The sequence below is a fragment of the Pipra filicauda genome, unplaced genomic scaffold (assembly GCF_003945595.2).
Source record: "Pipra filicauda isolate LSUMZ 115617 unplaced genomic scaffold, ASM394559v2 scaffold467_size714961_pilon, whole genome shotgun sequence".
Taxonomy (NCBI): Eukaryota; Metazoa; Chordata; class Aves; order Passeriformes; family Pipridae; genus Pipra; species Pipra filicauda.
In genome coordinates, this window is record NW_024104606.1 from 559782 (window position 1) to 581246 (window position 21465).

The 21465-nt window shown below is 37.8% G+C and overlaps 1 protein-coding gene across 2 annotated transcripts in view; it reads right to left on the minus strand.

Annotated features, from left to right (window-relative positions):
- Positions 1–368: 368 nt before the first annotated feature.
- Positions 369–21465, minus strand: part of SYK (spleen associated tyrosine kinase) — a 48968-nt gene continuing 27871 nt past the window's right edge. Inside the window, exons 4-14 of one of the 2 annotated variants that reach the window (XM_027721970.2) lie at positions 20402–20540; positions 18784–18865; positions 17586–17635; positions 15236–15304; positions 8825–8915; positions 8024–8201; positions 6621–6830; positions 6017–6206; positions 4546–4686; positions 4214–4326; positions 369–2627 (exon numbers count right to left, since the gene is read on the minus strand). In XM_027721970.2, coding sequence (XP_027577771.1) covers positions 2555–2627; positions 4214–4326; positions 4546–4686; positions 6017–6206; positions 6621–6830; positions 8024–8201; positions 8825–8915; positions 15236–15304; positions 17586–17635; positions 18784–18865; positions 20402–20540 — 1336 coding nt within the window. In that variant the 3' untranslated portion in view covers positions 369–2554. The remainder of the gene's footprint in view (positions 2628–4213; positions 4327–4545; positions 4687–6016; positions 6207–6620; positions 6831–8023; positions 8202–8824; positions 8916–15235; positions 15305–17585; positions 17636–18783; positions 18866–20401; positions 20541–21465) is intronic. The other variant, XM_027721971.2, reaches the window with a different exon arrangement.

Here is a 21465-nt window from a genome sequence, read left to right on the forward strand (position 1 = left end):
GGTTATCTGATACACTGCACTGACTCCTGACACCTCTAACCTTCCAGATCCAGCACTGTATTGTGGTAAAACACCATCTTGAAAAGAGTTAGTTGTAGTAACAACATGCATATTTTGGGAGTTTCCTACTAGCTCTGTCTTCAGCCCAGACTTCACTGGGCTTCTCTGTCCTGTCACATACCTTTCAGTGTCAATAGGAGAATCTCAGTCTTCCACAACAGTCACACTCCTGTGTGACTGTGCATATACACACTCTGCACACTCTGCACAGCACCAGCATTTTCTAGAAAGCATACAAATATTAAAGGATTCCTTTAAAAAACAACACAATTTGTAAAAATGTCTTTAATTTAAATTTTAAAACCTAATCCATTTATTTCACAATTCTTTATATTCTCAGTGTAAACTTTTATTACGTAACAGTGAAGTTAAAAATAATCAAGTAACACTGGAAAGTGATGTTGACATTCACTCAGAAGAGAGGACATGAAATAATCCTCCAATTTTGTTGTATCGGACATCGTTTTTAAAGAGAGTGAGAGATACAGAGAGATATATCTCTCACTCAGGGAAATTGAGTACTGTCACTTGCTGGTTAATAGAGATTTGTGCGATCTGTGCAATTTTTTATAACTAATATCCCCATAAATATACTAATTGCACATGTAGAAATAGCAATTTCTCTGCAACACAACTAAAGTGACGAAATACCCACGTGTAACAATGGCTAACTTCTACTCAAGCTGGTCTTGTACAAAATGTTTCTTAAAAACAAAACAAAAAATAAATCATCTTCAGTATAAGTCACATTTGGTCACATTTGAAACATGATCTATTACACTTAATCTTTTTCAGTAGTATGTGGTTTCTGAAGTAACTTGCAATGGACACTCAAGACTGAACTACCAAAAGTAATCAGGTATTATTTAACAAATAGATCACAACCTTAGTAAAAAGAAAAAAATTCAGTAAATCCTACATTTGTTTGTAGTCCTATCTGTTTCTAAAATTATTTCACACTTTCTCACTTTTTCACATAATATCTTTTCTAGAGAAAAAAATATCACTCCATCTCTAAGAATATCCTGTTCACACGAAAATGAAAGACATATACTCTAACCAGACATATGCAATAAATATATCTAACTCTAAATCTTATCCTTTATATTCTTCTAAAATCTCTTTATCTAACAGATGTAAGGTTATGTAGACTCCTGAGATATGTGTAAATGACAACAGAGTAGCTGCTTGTGAGTAATAAGTGACAGAAATTTTGATATTGATAATATTTAAAATGAGATTGGACAAGCAAAGCATAAGGGTAAAAACAATCAGGAGTAGATTATACTATTTGTAATTACTATTACTAAACTTCCAATTTAATGGGGATACACCCTAAATTACAGAAGAGTGATAATAAAAATACCCTTTCCTGAGATAGCCACAGTGATAGATAGCAGGACAAATACTAAGATTTTGGAACAGACAAAAGTAATCTTGAGGTCGACATGCCTATTTTAAAGAATTTGTGCTAGAGGTGAAATTTAACTTCAGAGGTGATAAGGTGTGGTGAAATTCTGACACATGCTTTTCAATAAAGATTTGAGAAAAAGGCAAAAATGATTGCTGCTCAAAACACAAAACAAGGGGCTTTGGTAAACCCAAACAGATACATGGAAAAGGTATGTCTGGAGAAGGATGAAACAGCATACAGAAAACTAGGTGCTGCTCCATCACAGGTGTATTTTCAGGAATGCAGTGGCGGAGTTTATGTTAAAATCCAGAATCATTCTCTTAGGTGCTGGTATGTTTTCTTCAAAGATGAGAGCAAACCCCTGAGTTCCCAGGTTTCACCAGGAAAAAGAATAACTCCCTGAGGAACAGCTGGGCTGCACACATTATATGAGGAACAAGAGAAGCTGGTCGCATTTGAAGGAGGTGATGATGTTAGAAAGTCAAAACTTCCAGTTCTCCTCTGCCCGCTTTACCACTGAGAAGAATATAACCTGATTTTAAAGGGGCTCGGTGATAAAATCAAACACACCGTCAGTCAAAGCGACTGACACACTTTCACAGTGAATTTCCTTCAGAGTGAGAAATGTTTATGCTATTCTTTCTTGAGGAGCAGGAAAGCTGGAAAAACTAAATACATTTGAGGACTAAGAATATTACTAGGAACATCTAAATTCCAATTCGCATTCCAGTACAGGAGAGGAAGGAAGTTCGAAGTCATTAAATGGTTTTCACAGGACTGCAAAGGTAATGAAAATGAAGCTGTAAATAAAATGAAATTGGATGTAGCAAAAGTCTAAGCATCTGCTCTCTGAGAGCCTTGCTGCTCACTTTGAGTCCTCTACACTTTCAACACTCTCTTTCTGTGCTTGGATATTGTGCAGAAGGCAAGAAAAGGCAACCTTACAGACCACAAGGCTCAGCTCTGCGCTTTGCAGGGTGAAAATGGAAGTACAGAAGCCAAAGTTGCTTGGTTTTGGAAATCGAATTGCTTCTCAGAGGGTGCTGGCTGGAGGCAAGGAAGCTGCTGTTCTTCAGGCTGTTAGTGGGAAATGTCGTAATAGTAGTTACGCAGTCTCAGCTCGACCGCGACAAATCCTGGTCGGTCATCAACGCTGTGGAAAGACGACAAGTATCACTGCACAGGAAGAAGAAAGCTGTAAGGGTGCATGGGCCTTATAATGCTTGGGACTCTACCTCAGTGACAGCTCACTTAAAGCTGCTCACAATATTTGGAGGCTACCAAAATGAGGTTAAAAATTAATGCCAAGTGGCAAATGTCGCTACAGAGCATCCAGTGAGTGGCTTTACTATCATGCGTGTTACTCTATGGTCGGTGAAAGTGCTAGAAGAAAGAAATAGCAAATCAGCTCCATTTAATTTTCTACTTCATTTACTTTAGTAATAATCTAGAGAAAAGAGTATTTGAGGTGTAATATCTGCCTTATAATTGGCACTGCAGTCACACAGAGAGGCTTAGAACCACTGAGAGGAGCCTACCCACACACTATGACTGGATGGTCTTTCTTCTATATCTGCAACTATTTCTTTATTTGGAGAACACAATTAAACTGACAAGCCCCTACAATATTACATTACATATTGAGATAGTTACTCTGCCTGACTTGAACTTTTCTTTTTGAATTTTTCTTCTTTCCAACAATAAAGATCTTTGAGTACAAAAAATAATAATGAGCCTGGTTTATGATACATTTATTCATCCTAACAAAACCTGATCCATTTCACTGTAGAACTGTTACAGCATTCTTTGAGTCCAACAAAAAGGCAGGAATTATTGTATGGCTGCACATTTATTCTAGAGTACAAGGTGTAACAAAACTAATAAAGAAGCAAGGTACCTAAAAGTGAAGTACCACAGCTCCTTAAATGTAGATCTTTGTTGGACATTCATATTCTCTAGATGATGAACTGGAATAATAAGTGACATTACAGTCACTTTGGGTACTTCTTGGAGCCTTCCTATAGCTAAAGGTAACTTCAACAATATAGTTTAAAATGATAAATCATAAAATAGTTTTAAAAAATTTTTGCAATATACTATTTTAAAAAAATCAGGTAGGCTTTATTTTTTTTCTTCTGTATTTCATAATTCTAACTTCTGAATTGTCAACCAGAAAAAAAGTTTTTGACATATGAAGTATGATCTGAAAAGGAAAAGATGTTTAGCCTCTGACTGGTTGGAGGTCAGTGTGGGAGCCAATCTGAGTATGTACAGAAATGAGAGAAGAGAAAATAAGTCAAACCATTTAACTATTGAAGAATGGAATAAATATTTTGGTAATACGACTTTGAAATTTCAGTAAAGATAAAGACTTGGAAATGAAGATTAAACAAAATGCAATCCAAAATGAAACAAAATTATTTGCTTAATTTCAAACGTTCTTTTCAAAATATATTAGACTGACCTTTGTGTGGAATTACGTGGTTTTTATGATACCCTATATTTTTTATATAGCTGTTACAGCAAACTCTGTTTTGCAGAATCAGCTTCTTGTAGTGCACTGTATAACTCAAATAATTTTCACCTTAAAGGGCAACTGACTCCTTAGTTTGGAGGATGGTTGTAATGGAAAAAGGGCTAAAAAATTGCATTTTGAAATAATCCTCTCATCCCCTTTCTGGCTACTAACCATGTAGATTAAAATATACTTCTATTAAAAGACCATCGCGTCACACTCACTTGTATGTCCAACACAATTTCATTAGACTGTAGACTTCTGTTGGACAGACCTCAGGACGTTCCATTCGTTCTCCTCTTTCAATCATCTGTGCAACTTCACCACCTTTCATTCCCTGGAACAGGGTGACCAGAACAGTCAGTCATCCAAGTTGCAAATACTTACAGTATGTGTGCCAGTATGAATCAAACAGAGGCCCAGAACTGATTTTTGAGCTAAACCTTTGACTCATTTGCTGCAACGACTCTTTTTAGGTAGGAGAAGGCACTGGTTCAAATTTGCTCTGAATTTTTACAGGGTGAAAAAAGAAAAATGACCAGGTGTAATCACTCACCTTATATGGCTTTTGCCCATAAGAGAAAGCTTCCCACATTAAGACTCCAAAGCTCCAGACGTCGCTTTTGCTAGAAAATTTGTAGAAATTCATGCATTCCGGAGCATACCACTTGACTGGCCATTTTCCATGACTTTGTGCCTAAATACGTCATAACAGAAAGGGAAAAAAGCAGGCTAGAGACAATGATAAGTACTAAACACCACCAGGTTAACTTAGATCTGCACACATTTGTGCTAAGTACCATTACATTTCTGATGTAGCTAGCTTTAGAGAGAATGGGTAACAGCCACTTCAGAAGTGTTACAAAATTGTTCTTAATCTTCCACTTTCAAAATAATGCACTGAAAGGAAACCTGCAGTAAAGCAAAGCTCAGTTAAATGACACGGAGTAATTTTTTAGTGGCATTTAGTTTAAAGGTACTCTTTAAAATTAGTTTGTTTTTTTTTTTTTTTAATTTAGGCTCTCCACAGAGGGTAAGAGATGCATACCCTGATACTTGAAGTTGAGGCTCTATTTCAAAGCAAAGTGACTGCTTTGTGGCAAACCACAGTTTGATTAAATTATGCCGCAGCACTGCATTGCAGCCACTCAAGCCTCAGTCTACCCTAGCAGAGTGCTAAGATCTAGTGATAAGACACCATCCTGTGGAATTGTAAAGAGAACAGACCTTTGATATTAATTCTCAAGCCTCTGAGGGTTGAGATTGACAAGCATCTCTGGGCAGGCTAGTGGCAGTGATTTCAGATGCCTTTTCTGGCAGTAGTTATTATTCCTGTAAGAAGGTCATCAGAAGGGAGCATGTGCTTGCTCCTCCTCTGCAGTGTTTCATGGTCTGGCTTATTAGCTTTAAACAGCTGATGAAAGGGAATAAGCAGAAGGAACAAATAATTTGAACTGCAAGAGTTATATATCAGAAAAAAAAAGGGTGCAGACATAACTACAGCCTTTGTCTTCCACCCTTTAAATGTGGCAATTATTTTACCCCCTTAGCTGTACAGATGTCCTATGAATTTAAAACAAACTAAACAAATTCAGCTTACGTTAATTTATAATTTACCAATGGTATTCTTTCAAAAACCTTCCCTAATTCAGTTCTATTAGTCAATAATACAGTGCATTAGCCTGTGTTTTCCGTGGACATGGTGAGAACTGGTCTGCAACAAACACATTTTCCCCCTGTTATATAAGGAAGTATCTCATTTCCACCATCATTTTCAACCTTCTAATGACAAGTTTACCAAAAGTAAATGAAAGTAGGCAAGGAAAAGAAAGAGCTTTTTCCTCCCTACACATCTCTTAATGTTAATAACCAATTTTGAAAATTGGTAACCTAATATCAGGCTATAAAATAGTGGATGATACGTAATATTTTTAATTTTCAACTTGCAAAACAAACTACATTTCCACTGAAAATAACCTTATTAAGCTATGTTACTATGCAGCTTTCATGTCTTGTTAAAAACTTACCTTATAATAATTTTCGTCTGCACTAAGAGCTTTGGAAAGTCCAAAGTCACTAATTTTGGCATAATGTTGGGTGACTAATAGCACATTCCTTGCAGCCAGATCCCTATGAACAAAGTTATTCTCCTCCAGGTATTTCATCCCCATGGAAACCTGGTGCACCAGCTCTGTTATGTTCTTCTCTGTGACATGTCTGAAAATCATAATTGAATTTTAAAGAGGTCAATAGTTCATTTTTATGACTCTTCATGGAGTTCAAACACAAATCTTTACTATGAACTTGCCCATATCACGCTGTGAACCTGATGCACTTACATTTAGCTAAGCTTTAATTGGAAAAGGCAGCCTAGGCTACCTGTCCTGGGCAAGATGGTGTGTGATCACATCAATAAATGAGCAATTGAAGGATATGTGAAAATTCTTTCATTTATTTAAAATACACTATTTTGGCAGAAATGTTTGACACACGCAAGATAATAATTTCCAATGGAGAGTAACTAGAATCATTAATTATTACATTAATGACATGTTAATTTATAATTGCCCTTAAAGAAAAAAATAGAAGAAAGGACCTGTACGCTATGAAATGGAATCAAGGCTTACATACCTATTTTTTTGCAAAAATCTGTTCAATGGCCCAAGCTCAGCCATTTCCATTACTAACATCCAGGCCTCAGCTTCACATATGCCTATCATTCGGACAATATATGGGTTATCCAGTTGCTGCATTACATTTGCTTCTCTCAGCAATTCATCCTTTATGGCTGGATCATTACTCTCGTTCTTAAGAATTTTTACAGCCACTGGTTTGGCACCCCTGCAAAAAAAAAAAAAAAAAAAAAAAAATCCAGTTCTGGGACAAGCTGCTGAAAAAGCTGTGTGCTGATGCACAGAAGCTTTGTCTGATGGTTCTGTGCACACGGTACAAATCGTGACAAAAGACAGAATTGACATTCAGAGGAGAAAAAACCCAACCACAACAGGAACACTGCTCTGTCCAAAGCTCGGAAGACAGTTAAGCAAAAGAGGGAGAATGAAAAGAACCCGAGAAAATTAAAAATTGTCACCAAAAAAATATCTTAAGAAGCCTGAAAACAAATGTACTGGACACAATTTTCATGCCCATTCTGGCAAGGATGGCATTTTCTTGTCAGAAAAGCTATAAAGAGCTTTCTAAGCACTAAGATGTTTCAGGGGGTGAGACTAGAACAGCATTGCAGGACCCTAGGGCAGTGCTCTGAAATCCTGAGAAATTAAGCCTACTTCTGCAACTTTCAGTTCATACAGCTACCTGAAAGAGTGACTGATGACACTGACACACCTCAAGTGTGAAGCAGGATTAAAAACACACGAGCTGAGATGAGAGCCCTTCAAATCACTACAGACTATACTAGAAAAATAAAAATCTCTCCTGCCTCTGAAAACCTCGGTCAAAGAAATGACCCCAGCTTCAAATGATGAGTGTATACATAAGCAGTCCATGCACATAAACAACATAAAATAACATTTTCCTATGAAAATGCATGAACAGTCAGGTAGGAACAGGGTTTGTTCCTATCGACATGATGTGATAAAAGAGGTTACAACACATTCTGTCTTCTTGAAAATCAACACTCCAGCTTCATGGAGCTGGTATTTATCATACTTATTTTAGGCAAAAAAAATCTCTTTGATACAGGTAAACTGTCCACGGGGCTCTACACTATTTCTGAAATAGATTTTGTGCAGATGGGAAACATTGCATAACACAACGGCCCACACAAACTGTGGAGGAAGGCAGTGGACTTCCCCACCAGGAAAGAAAATAGTCATAAGGAGCACTTCCCTGCTTTACTAACAAAAATGAGTGCATTATGTGTAAGAACAATGAAAGAAACTGGTGAATATTAGCCCAAATTACTTAGGTACAGTCTGTCACCCAAATGACACACAAAGATTACTGCTGCTCCAAACAGTGAAGGCTAGAGCTTTTACATATTAGACACCATGAAAACAGAAGGAAACACTTACTTTTTCATCCTATAGAGCCCTTTCTTTACAGTACCAAAGTTGCCAGAGCCAAGTTCACCTTCCTCCAAGGTTAACAATTTCCTGTCAAGAGTGACATTTTTTGGTTTAATTTCATCTGGATCAGCATACGGACTTTCATAGACCTCAGTATCCATGGGTAAGGCCTCTCTCTGATCACCTGCAATTCAAACAATGAAAAAATTGGACATGATTTTAGACATTTTTTGCTGCCATAGAGATAATATATTCACCTTTTCTATGTTCAAGACCGTCAGTGTGTTTGACTTATAAGGGCGTTATAAAGAGATCACATACAGCCCCTCTATATGCACTTCAGAACATCCCAAAAGACAGTGACTTCCTCCTGGTGACATGCTTTAACTACTGGACATTTGTGCAATGTGAAACCAGGACGTTCCTTGACAGAAGGATTAAAGAAGGGTTAAATTTTGGCCCTTCTCCTTACTACTTCTCACTAGTTACCTCAGACAATTCTTCACTCAGAATGTTGCCTTATGTGTGCTTCATTCTCAGGCACCCTACTTTAATTGCATTATACTTGGCACTGTGGATGCAACAGGGCAGAATTCTTTCTATGAAGCACAAGGATATAGCTTTTTAGAGTCAGGGAAGTAGGTGGTAACATCTGGCAGTTTCAGCTACCGGGCTTGAGTTATGGCACTGGCTGCACCAACACATAACAGGGTGTGAAATACTTGCAACAAAAAAAAAATACGGGTTGAGAGAGATCTCTGCCATAAAGAAGAAAACTGTATTAATTATATAAATTACTCTGCCTACCTCTTTCTTCTTCTGTAGAACCTCTCTTTCTCTGCAGCACATAAGGATTAAAAGGTGCTTCTTCGAGTGAGTGGCCAATAGTTGACTGAAGCTACAGCACACAAATAGAGTTTTTTTGTTTAACAATGAATTGGTAAGTTAAAAGCACTTTTCTCCCCCAAGAATTAAGGCATAATGGTTGCAAGAGGCACATAGGTGAGAATCAGAAAGTAAGAAAGGGATACAAAAGAGTTTACTTCATTCTGAAGGTTATTGCTAAAGCAAATATCCAGGTCAAATGAAACATACACTGCTAAAGCACAAAAATATATCCAAAATATTTCAGAGCACTAGATACGAGAGAATTAACTGTACTGGGTCATGCACAAATCTTATTCTGCAGATATTAAACTTACATGATCTTTTCAAATCTGCCTTGTAATACAAGTAGTCATAAGGATTTCTCTTTAATCTGTCCTTTCTCCCTGTCCAAGTTATCTCTCCCCTTACCTAGGCCATGGGGAAATTGCTAGCACAAATGAAAACAAAAAACAATTCCCTTTTTTTCCTGTAGATATTACAGAGTGACTCCACTTAAAAGAAGTGGAACAAACTGGAGTAAAAAGTTATTATTTTAATAGAGTTGTGTAACATCAGGGACAAATATAATTGACCAGATACTAGGCCAGTCTGTCTCTTCTGAGAGGGGAGAAAATGCTTTAATTAATTGAGCATAAAGTATACATGCTCTATTCTGTCTTTGAGCATGGAATTACAGAATATGAAATTACAGAACTTATTTCTGCAGTTTAGTCCCTTTTCTTTCTCAGTGTAGATTTTACTCTACTTATTAATTACCTCGCACTCCTAAGAGAGTGTTTTAAAATGAAGAATTCAAACGTCTTTGCAAGTTTGCTCAGTTCAAATAGGAAAAAAAAAGTATATTGCACTTGAAAAATACTGGATAGGGTTATTTTGAAAATATTTGAGTATATAGGTCTTCTTTTTAATAACTGAAGCTTTCAGTGTCATAAGTTCCTTCCAGAAACTTTGCAGTAAAGAGAAAGAAAGCTCTAGTTTTGTTTCTCTAGGCTGATACACCTTGCCAGCTTTGCAAGGAGGAACTCTGTTTCCAAGACCTGTGTCACTCTACTTCACACAGGTAATTCACTAAGCCAAATACCCCAGTAGGATTTGAACTCAATCATAAACCTCTCAATTTGGGCTGGTAGTTTCACTGTGAATACTTAGGGCAGTTTTTTCCTACACTGTAGGTATATATAGGGAAATGCTTCTGTTCAGTCAAAATTATTAATCAAATTTTGCTTTGCAAAGAATTATACTTACTGATTCCACAGTGATTTTATCTTGTGTGTTTCACAGATCCTGAATTGCTTCAGAATGCATCAAGAACACTTAAGGGGTTTTATCTTGTTGCTAGTTACTATGACCCACTCAGTATTACTACCAAGAAGTGATTGTAATCCCACTGGACAGCTTCCTGGATGTATTCTTGGTTCCTACATTAACAGTATTTATACTTTGAAAGGGAGATCATTTTACATTCCAGAAGTCATTTGTAGTCAATTAACCGAGTGGATACAAAGCAATTTGGACTGCCAACAATACCTGTTGTTAGACAGATACAAGTGCAATGCAGACAGGTACAGCTTGCCACATTGCATAGATTTCATGGAAGTCTCTGAAGTCTTGGAATGTCCCATAGTATATACCTCGCCTAAAACACCACAGAAACCTTTTCTGTAGTCACAACTAGGTAAAGGCATACAGGTGTACCTGTAGCTCCAAGCTAGTTAAATATTCCTGACCCTAAGTCTCAATTTATAAATTGATCTGCTTTGAACTGGCCAAACATAATGTACATCAAACTCATACACCTCAAGAATCTATTCACCAGTGAAGAACAGTTGGTGAAAATACAGCTCTGGTCAAGACATAGCTGAGTCCTTAGGTGGAACATACAGAGATGTTTCTGCCCTTTGCAATTCAAGAACAAAATAAAAGAATCAGAAAGTATTGGATGCTCTTGTTCAGGAAATGCATTGAAAAAAAGGAGCACATCAGTTCTGTGCTTGTAAATAAAGCGCTGTAACTGTGAATTGGAAATCACACATCGACACCAAATAAAGTGGGTTCTCTTTCTCAGAGATCTCCTCATTTTTGAAAAGGATATCTTATGTATCATTAGTGTTAGCTTGGTAACTAATATAAATGTATGCATGGAATGTTACTTCTGATTGTTGCAGATTGACTAAATAGCTTAATAATGTCTTTTTCATTTATATTGCTTCCTTCTTCTCTGGAAGGAAACGGGAGACCTGGCTACCCTGAACAAAGAAAAGGCTGAGGTTCTCAATTACTTCCATGCCTCAATCTTCAATGGCAAGTGCTCTCCAGGCACGCTGCCCAAGTTGAGAAAAACAAATGCAGGGACTGGGAGAATGTGCACAAGTCCATGGGAACTGATGAGATTCATCCAAGGGTCTTCAGGGATCTGGCAGACAAAGTTGCTAAGCCACTATCCATAATTTTTGAAAAACTGTGGCAGTCAGGTCAAGTCCATGATGACTGGAAAAAGGTCAATATAACCCCCCATTTTTTAAAAATGGGAATTCAGAAGACCTGGGGAACTAGAGATCAGTCAGTCTCTCTTCTGGGCCAGGCAGGACCATGGAGCAGACTTTCCTGGAAACTATGCTAAGGCACATGCAAAAAAAAAGAGGTGATTTGCAACAGGTAACATGGCTTTACCAAGGGAAAATCATGCCTGACCTTCTATAACAGGGCTGCAGCATTTGGTGGATGGGACAGAGCAACCGATGCAGTTTATCTGGACTTACACACAGAGCGTTTGACACATCCTTGTCTCAAAATTGGAGAGACATGGATTTGATGGATGGACCACCCAGTGCATAAAGAACTGGATGGATGTCTGCATGCAAATAGTTGTGGTCAGTGGCTCACTGTCCCCACGGAGAGCAGTGACGGGCGGTGTCTGTCAGCGATCGGTGTTGGGGCCGATGCTGTTCAGTGACGGGGACAGCGGGATCGAGGGCACCCCCAGCAAGTTTGCTGATGACACCGAGCCCTGTGTGCAGTTGCCATGCTGGAGGAAAGGGATGCCATCCAGAGGGACCTTGACACAGCTGAGAGATGTGCTTGTGTGAACCTCATGGAGTTCAACAAAGCGAAGCGCAAGGTGCTGCACCTGGGTCAGGGCAATCCCAGGCACAGCTAAAGGTTGGGTGGAGAAGTGGTTGAGAGCAGCCCTGTGGAGAAGGATTTGGGGCTGATGGTTGACGAAAAACTCAACATGAGCTGGCAGTGTGTGGTCACAGCCCAGAAATCCAACTGCATCCTGGGTTGCACCCACAGCAGCATGGCCAGCAGGGCGAGAGAGGGGGTTCTGCCCCTCTCTGCTGCTCTTGTCAGATCCCCTGCAGCATCTGTACAGTTCTGTTGCCCCCCAACATGAGAAGGACGTGGAACTGTTGGGGTAAGTCCAGAGAAGGGTTGCAAAGTTGCTAAGAGGACTGGAGCACCTCTCCTATGAAGGCAGGCTGAGAAAGTTGGGGCTGTTCAGCCTGGAGAAGTTTGTGTAGAGACCTCATGGCAACCTTCCAGTGTCGGAAGGGGCCTACAGGGAAGCCAGAGAGGGATCCTTGGTCAGGAACTGTAGTGACAGCACAAGGAGTAATGGGTACAAACTGAAAGAGGGGAAATTAGGTTAGATATTAAGAAGAAATTCTTCGCTATGAGTGTGGTGAAACACTGGAACAGGCTTCCCAGAGAAGCTGTGGATGCCCCATCCCTGGCAGTGTTCAAGGCCAGGTGGGAGAAGGCTTTGAGCAACCTGATCTGGTGGGATGTGTCCCCCCCCAGTGACAGAGGGGGCTGGGACTAGATGATCCTTAAGCTCCCTTCCAACACCTCCAACACAGAATTCTATGATTCTGTGATTTCTGGTTGAACTGCAATTTAATATTTCACAGGCACATTCTCAGCTCATAATAGTAACTTGGGAATGTTGTGCAGTACTCAGAAAACCTCAAACATTTTTCTTTAGTTCTGCCACTCATGTAGTCATGGCATGTAGCACCCTGCATGCCTTTGAATAAGATTGTCTACCAGGAATTGGATTTTCTACCAGGAGATGGAATTTCTTCTCTTGCAGTCAAGCAAGGCTGATTACAAATTATGAAGGAGGTATGAACCATTGAATGTACAGTGATCTAGGTAATAGTACAATAAAATTTCCTTCTATTTAACTATCATTTAAACCCAGAGTCCTTTCTGCCCTACACTTTTAAAACATCAAGTTTAATTCTACAGATCTTTTTTAGATAAAGGGAACTTTATCTTAGTACAACCAAGACACAGGATAAAAGATTGCTTCTTCTATTCTTACATGAAACAAAAAATTGGCAAAATGACCATGGATTTCTTCAATCAGTAAAAAGGAATACAAGAAAGGAGTCCACTAGAGGAGTCTGTTAAAAATGTCACATATTAATGAAATGGCTCCAATTACTCTAAATCTGACTTTTACAGTAAAGATTATAACTTCATATAAATAATATAGTAATATTCTTATAAAGGCAATCCGTACAGCAAGAGTAATTTGTTTTCAGGTTAATAATTCTGATTTGAAAAAATGTAGACTTATATGTAGGATCATAAAGTCGTCTTACTTTGCTAAACCAAACTGAACACCGAAAACTGCATAACAAAGATCACATTACCCAAATCCTCAATGAGCTTTGGCTAAGACATCTCAGTTGCCACTAGGTGGCACGAGTTCATTTAAATTGTCTAAATTACCAATCTTAACACTAGTAAAACAGCTTGAGAAATTTTGATCTGGATTATTTATATATAATTTTAGTATTCAGGTGAAAATTTGAGTTTGTGAAATTAAAAAAAGAATTCCAAATAATGAGTAAATATAATATTAAAAATAAGTGGCTTTTTTAATTTACTCTCTGAAAGTTTTTGACATAGGAGAAGTAACTGCCTAATTAACCAGGTGGAAAGTAAACTCTCCATGTTAGGGTTAATGAATGGTAAATCTTGGAATTGTTCAGAGCAGGGCTTTTGCCCAGAGTCTAAAATCTGACAGTATGATGAAACTTGTGGGTCTGAGTATTCAGGGTTAAGTACACGTAAATGGTGATCAAATCAGATTTCTGAAATTATGTTTTTAAATGATTGGTCCTTCTCTGCCAATATGCTTCAGGCTGTACTCTGTGTCTGTTGCCCAGAAGGGAGGAAACAGGTATTTGACAGCGGGAAGTGACCAGGGTGAGTCACAGGTTTTACCAGGTGAACAGACAGCAGTGTAACCAAAGCCATGTCTACTGAATTCAAAACCCACACTCACTTTTCTGAATGAAACCAAAATGTGTGAGAGTATGGGATGGTATTTCAGACGGTTTGGAGCAGGTCCTGACACTGCATATATATTTGTACAAGATAAATGCACACTGAAAAAGAGATGTGAGTCCTGTAAGGATATACAGATGACAACAGCTATTGGTACTTCAGTATAAAAGTGAACCAAAGCAGTAGAAAAAGAATAATTGTTATTTATCAGGATTATCAACTACAGTACAAATCAAATACAGTTTTTCACTCTGAACAGTAGCACACCTCTAGGGCTTTTCATGCCTGATCATTTTTGTTGAAGAGCAACCAGAAATAAATAAATAAACATATACTCATGGATCAAACAGGGACGTACATGTTATTCTCAGTATGCAAACAAGCTCCTAACTGTGTGCTTCAGAGCTACACCAATTACTGGACAGCACAATTTTCTGGACATGCAACAGCATTTTCACTAAGACAGGGCTGGGCTCCCCTCGACTCCCTGATATCACCTTTCCCATTCTGCTTGGTCTCGTGACATCTTACACTTGCCTACATGTAATTCAGTGCATAACAAGATTTGTGCACATAGGTTATGTAAGAATATATTTTATTAACAAATTGTTCTGCAAGTGTGCTAAGTAATAAAATAATTATGTAAATAAGACAATTTTCTGATCAAGAGGGATAGTTCAGAGTAGAAATATAATTTTGTTCTTCTGTAAGTGAGTGGTTTTGAAAAACATTTTATCATTTACATTTAACTTGCAGACATGTTGAGATCTCCACAAATATTTTGTGAGAAATTACTTAAAAATAGTCCCTCTATTTTTAAAACTTCTTCAAACCCATTGCTTTGCTTATAAAATCAAGCCCATAATTATGCAGATGATTAGGAAAGAAACAGAAAGCTTACAAAATCTTCACAACCTAATTGTTAGTAGTCAAGACAGCAAGCCAAAAGAAGGGGGAAAAAGAGTGAAATTAGTCATGTAAGTCTTTTTAACTCAGTCAAAAACCTAAAAAAAGCCATATATGAGGCACCTTTTTGCTGCCAGCCTTTGGAAAGGTGTACGATTTGATTCTCGAGATAATTCCACCTCCTGCCCAACTCTAGAAACCACAATGTCAAAGAGGAACAGTGAATGTGTCATGAAAAAATAGCTAAAAATATTTTACAAAACAAAAGTGCTCTACAAGAATAAAACACTCCCAACCCTTCTCTTGCGTGCCTGCAAGTACGTATGTGATGCATCAAACAAATGTAGCATAGGAAACCTTAGCACTACATTTTGTTTCAACTGTATGCTGTCAAACCACCTTGAATCTGTAGATACACCTTAAGGCAGTTTTTAAAATTCAAGTGCACTGCCCTTTCCCCAAATCTGTATTTATACAGTATGTTTCATGTTTCTCCCGCCTCTGTTATTGAATTTTAGCCACCCCTCCCACCATATTTAGCAATGTAAAGCAGCTGATTACTTTGGTATGGGGAAGTATGACAATTGTATTGAGCAAGGCTTGAAGCGCATCTTTGTCTTACAACAAACAACGTGAAGTAAAAGGCACACAAAATGATATTAATTCCAAACAAAAATGAACAGGCTTTACATTTTTTACACTGACTTATGTTCTGTATAAAGATACTTTTAGAAGATATACAAATATGTTCTATAAAAATGCATTAATTTAATTAAACGTGACAAATTAGCATTTTCAGGGGTCACTGAGAGATCATACCTGACTACTTAAAACTGTGATGTAGTACTTGCAGATTAAACATTTAGACTGATGCTGAGGTTGAAATAATGATCTGAGACACATCCTCAGCTGCTTTAAAGAGCCTTTGAACAGACTTTGAGGGAGAAAAAAGTAACTTACAAAGTTAAAGGAGTCAAAATCACCTTATATCTGGCCATGGAGCCTCTGGTGAAAGGCAAGGTCTGGTTCATCCAGATCAATTTTTCAATTTTTTTTTTTTTATTTAAATTTTTATATGTATTGCAGCCTGAAGTACAGTGGTGATACTCTAAAGCCTTAGTGGAATAGTTTTAGCACGTCCAAATCTGAAGTTGCTTTGAAGATAAGAAAGTGTATGAACACTGTAGAAAGATCTGCTGAATGATATGCAAGACAGATTGTCCAACTAATTTAATGGCAAACTGTTCACGTATAAGGGCTTGGAGTAAACTTTACATCAGGGAAGGGATTTGTGTTGCATTTGCTACTGAGCAAACTTGGAGTAACAAAGTGTAAATGTTTCTTGTAACATGGACATCTGCTTTTTAATGATACTAATATGCTTCCTCTGCAAAAGGAAGTAGTTTATGGTTCAAGTCTGTAATGGAGGTTAATTTTTCCATGTAGAATGTGGAGGCTTGCTTATTCTTGCTTCTCTTAGAACATCATGGATAATATGAAACATTTGTAGTATTCCCACATTGAGTGTGTTTGATCCATCTCTGTAACTGCAAGTACACCAGATGATATACATGGGACCTCATGTGCTTAAAATTCGTGGACTTACTTGTAAATGGCACAGATCCAAACCTTGAGGCAATATTTAATAAAAAATAAGGGACTGATTTTGGTTGCATTATTTCCAATTATTTAAAAGGGTACTTCTGATTTTCAGAAGTGAAGGAATGCGAATGCTTGTTCACAGACCTGCAGGGGCTCAATAGTACCCAAATAAATATAATTGCCTAAAATATTTTTCTATAATGTGGAACAACATCAAGATAATGATTTAGATGACTGAGCTCTCCGGGGAGACAACTAAATTAAACCCTTTTTTTCTGATGAGACTGACTACCTCCGAATAAGATAGTGTTACGTGATTCTGTGTACGTATCACACCTCGGGTGGCTCCTCTAATCAATGGACTCTGAGAACTTAGGCAATTAGAATAATAGATTGGTTTGCTCAGTCTTTGTGGAGTTGGAGAAAGAATTGCCCCTAACTCACTGCACAAGGAGTCAAACCCTCGTGCAATGCCGGATGTTAACTGCACACAGCAAATAAGGTAAATTGAACCTCCATTTCAGCCAGCAGATTCTCAAGGTGAACAATGTCAATAATACAGTATCTCTTCTTCTATGGCTGATACAATCACTATAGAACATGATCACCAGTGAGGCATTTTGCCTGTTTTTTTCACATACATTATATGTGTAAAAGAAGTTAAAAATTAAATGATACTAGAATATTCAAAACAATGATGAAAGCAATACTACTGTAGAGTATGTTAAGCTTCTTTTCAACTTACTGCTTATATCCCTAGAAAAACAAACTCACAGCTGCAATAACATAAAAGATTTAGGATTCCCAAAGCAGTATGTGACTGTAATCCTTCTCAAATAAATGCTGTTGTTGTATCACCACATAATCTTACCTTAGGAAGTGTTCCAGAGGGAGAAGGATGAGCATTAAAACCAAAATTATCTGTAAAATAATCAAATGTAGAATGATACTGAGCAAGGTGAGAAGTTTGTGTGAGAATGCAGAATTTTACATAGGGAACCAACTCTCTAGTTTTTAAATCACATTACAGTGTTTCTCTTGGACCATATTCTTTGCTCTTGTTTCTTATATGCAGCAGACTCTGGTATCAGCTGCCACAGAGACAAAAGCATGTGCAGTGCCTAAATGATTCAAAGGAGAAGAAAAAGTACAGGTGGGAAAAGTATGTAATGATTCAAAGGAGTAGAAAAATGAAAAATTAAGCTTTAGACTTGGTGATTTTAAATGTATTTTCCAACTGTGATTCTATTCTATTCTATTCTATTCTATTCTATTCTATTCTATTCTATTCTATTCTATTCTATTCTATTCTATTCTATTCTATTCTATTCTATTCTATTCATCTTCTCACCATGGCACTGGTATCCAGCCAGAATGACATAAGAAGGCCTTGGAGAGAGAACACCACTTCTGGAGGGGCACAAGTTAGACACAAATCCATCAGAAGCATCTCTTTTCCCCTTTCAGTCAGAGCAAGAGGGAGGGCAAGGTCTTTTCAGTATGACATGACATTAAAGAAGAAACGGGATAAAAAGCACACTGAACCTTAGGACATGTCCCTCCACCCCTTCTCCCCCTTCCCCCTCTTTATCAAGGAGATGCCTCTCTGATCCCCATTTCCAGCATCTGGTGCAGCCAATCCATTGTTCTGCCCTGCCCTCCCCAACAGGGGAAGCAGCTCTTCATCTTCCAGAGACTCACCTGCTGGGTGCTCCCAACCTGAACACCCAGGGCAGCACTGCTGATGTGCTTCAGCATCTGGGGTGAGGAGCATTGGAGCAGTGCTGGGGAGACCACCTTGTCTGTGTGTGTCGTTCCAGCAACACTCGCTGCCCCTTTGAGCAGCAAGGTACGTTTCAGATCTGACACTAATTTAGAGGCAGCAATAATCTGAATTGCTAGCCTGGAGCTAAAGGATCTGCCTCCATCATGCGTGGTCTGGCAGGTATTAACTCGTTTGAAAAGCAGAAAATCTGCACCCAACCTACATGTCAAGTGGAAAAATGTGCACGTCTTTATCATAATTGTCATGTGTGTTCATAAACATAAAAATAATAGGAATAACTCACCATTTTCTGAGCCAAGTTGTGGACAAGGAGTGGTAAGGACCCTTAGTAATCCATCTGGCTTGTATGAATAATGTTCAACTAACTAACAAAATGAGAGGGGAGGGAAAAAAAAAGAAAGAATAAGAGAAAAGTATGTGAAAAGGTAAGGGTGGTACAATTATATATTGTCTCTTTAGGACTGTGTGCATATGTATAATCATTGCTATATATTACAACAAATGACCTGGGCATACAGCAGATCTTTACTGCACATGTTCTTATCTCACCTATACTTTTATTTAGCAGGGGTTCATGTTTCTGAAGTAACCTTATGGATGAACCTTGAAAGTGATCCAGGAACTGGATTTGTAAGACTCCGCATTCCCCACTAGTTCTGCTACTAAACAGGTTTGTAACTCTGAGAAAATAATTTATTTTTATACCTTTGGGTTTTCATCCTCTTCTTCTTTGTGGTGTGTTTTTTTTTGTTTTGTTTTGTTTTTGGTTTTGTTTTGTTGGTTTATTTTGTTGGGGGTTTTTTGTTTGTTTTGGTTTTGGTTTTTGGTTTTTTTTGTTTGGTTTGTTTCTTTGTTTTAATTTTTGGGGTATAGTTACAGTGCAAGAATTATCCTAATACACAATGCTTTCTTTGGACCTCAAAGTTGCAATGAGATGTATGCAGTTAATAAGTGTATAGCACAAACAGTTGTCCATTTGTGCCCGAATTGTCCTCTCCATGTCATTTTGTTACAGATTTGTTACTTCTATTTTTACTTTGGTGCCTTTGGGTAGAAAGGAGACAGCCTGTGAGAGTAAGAGTTGCAGACATGTTCAAAAAAATTGTAAGACAACAGAGCTGCTTTAAATTTCCAGTGACACCAGGAAAGAAATATGCAGGACATTTACAAAAAGGCTAAGAATTAATATATGCAAACAAAGAATCATATTTTAGATTTGTGAGTCACTTTATGTATTTTAATAGATTTTTAAGCAAGAGGACATAAGAGATTTCTATGGGGGTTTCAGTTCCCTTAGTACTTTTAATGTATTCATTTCACTAGTATTCAATTTTAGTATTAAGAAGTATGCACTTCTTAGTTATTTAATCTTTACCAATGTTCAGACATATTTTGGTGGTAAGCCTCAGCAAATTAACCTTTTGCAGATTTGAAGGTAGAGAATTTCAAAGCTAAAGACTGCATTATGTGTACAGCATCTCAAATCATTCAGTTTGTACTTCCTGGAACTCTGTTTGCTGCTGTCATAAAGGTCATTAACAAAAGACTACACCAAGCATAGCCATGAATATGGCCATTTGCAAATGCAAATGGACTTCCATTCCAGAGAATGTTCAGCCAACTGAATAACTAATTACAGCAATTTTGAACTCTAGGCTAGGCTGCAACATCACATTTAGAAATGATTAAACCCTCTACACTCACATAGCTGCCTATATTAACACACATTTTCCTCACGTCTAGAAGCCACACAAAGTTGGAAACATATAAAAAATAACCTGCCAGAACACACTGGTTTTGGCCAAAGGCTTATTGCAACATGGCAAAATAAAACAAAGCTGCCTTGGTCAGTTACAGGGAAATCTGATGACAGTTATCCACGTGATGAAAATTTAACAGACCTGCCAGAGGGTGTCAAACCTTTTTCCGTCTGGTATGGAGAGCTTTCCTGTCTTATCTCTGTCAATTCGGTAATGCAGTACTTTTCCATCATTTAGCAGGCACAGGGCATAGGAACCATTCCTGTCCCTCTCTCGGATGCTGTAGGAATAAGATTTTCAGGGTTACGATCTAACAGGAATATTTTTTAGATTTTGAGTTAAAAACAAAACAAAGTCAGCATTGCAACTTTTGAAGACATTTGGTTAAGCTTTTCATTTATTTCTTCGCGTAGCTTGTTTTCAGATAAATTCCCTGAAGTTTCCCTTCTTTTCCCCAAAATGCAACAGATTGAAACATAAAATCCATGGCTGCAGAACACTGTGCAATGCATAAAGAATGCTCTAAATAAGCATTCGAAAGCTTCTGCAGTGCTGGCCTACCTCTCTTGTGTATTTTATTTGACAGTAAGAGCAGAAAATAAAACATTAAAAGAATATAATGTGAAAATCAAACAAAGAGAAAATATCTGTGCTCTGAAATAGATTTTTTTTTTCTGGGAATGCACTTCTGTAATCATTAATTCTTAAAATTTCAGTAAATACATTGCTTTGTTGCAGATTTCATGCAAAATTCATTTGAAACTCTAGATGGCATTGGCACATATATATCTAAACTTCACCATGGACAGATCATGAAACGCAATATAAAAATTGTGTCTAAAATTCATAGGTAGCCAGGATGATCTCCTTTTTTCAAAAGACCTGCAAACACCATCTGAGATGCCTGTGAAGTGTGGCAGAGCTGTTTTATGTGTACTCAAGGTCTGTGTATTTTGGTGACTGGACTCAGAGGAGACAGGAATTTGCCACTGGCTCCATCACAGTCAGTGCAGTGTTTCTGAGTTTAGAAAGTAGGCTTTTTCTTTTAGTTTGAGTTGCCCATGTGCACTTACTGCTGATAGTGAGACAGCAATAGAGTTAGACCAAAAATTTTCTGGCTTTTTTAGTGAAAAACCCAGATTCTGCAACAGTGAAATATTTCTTGCTCCAATGTGCATAGAAATCTACTCACTCTCTCTTGAATT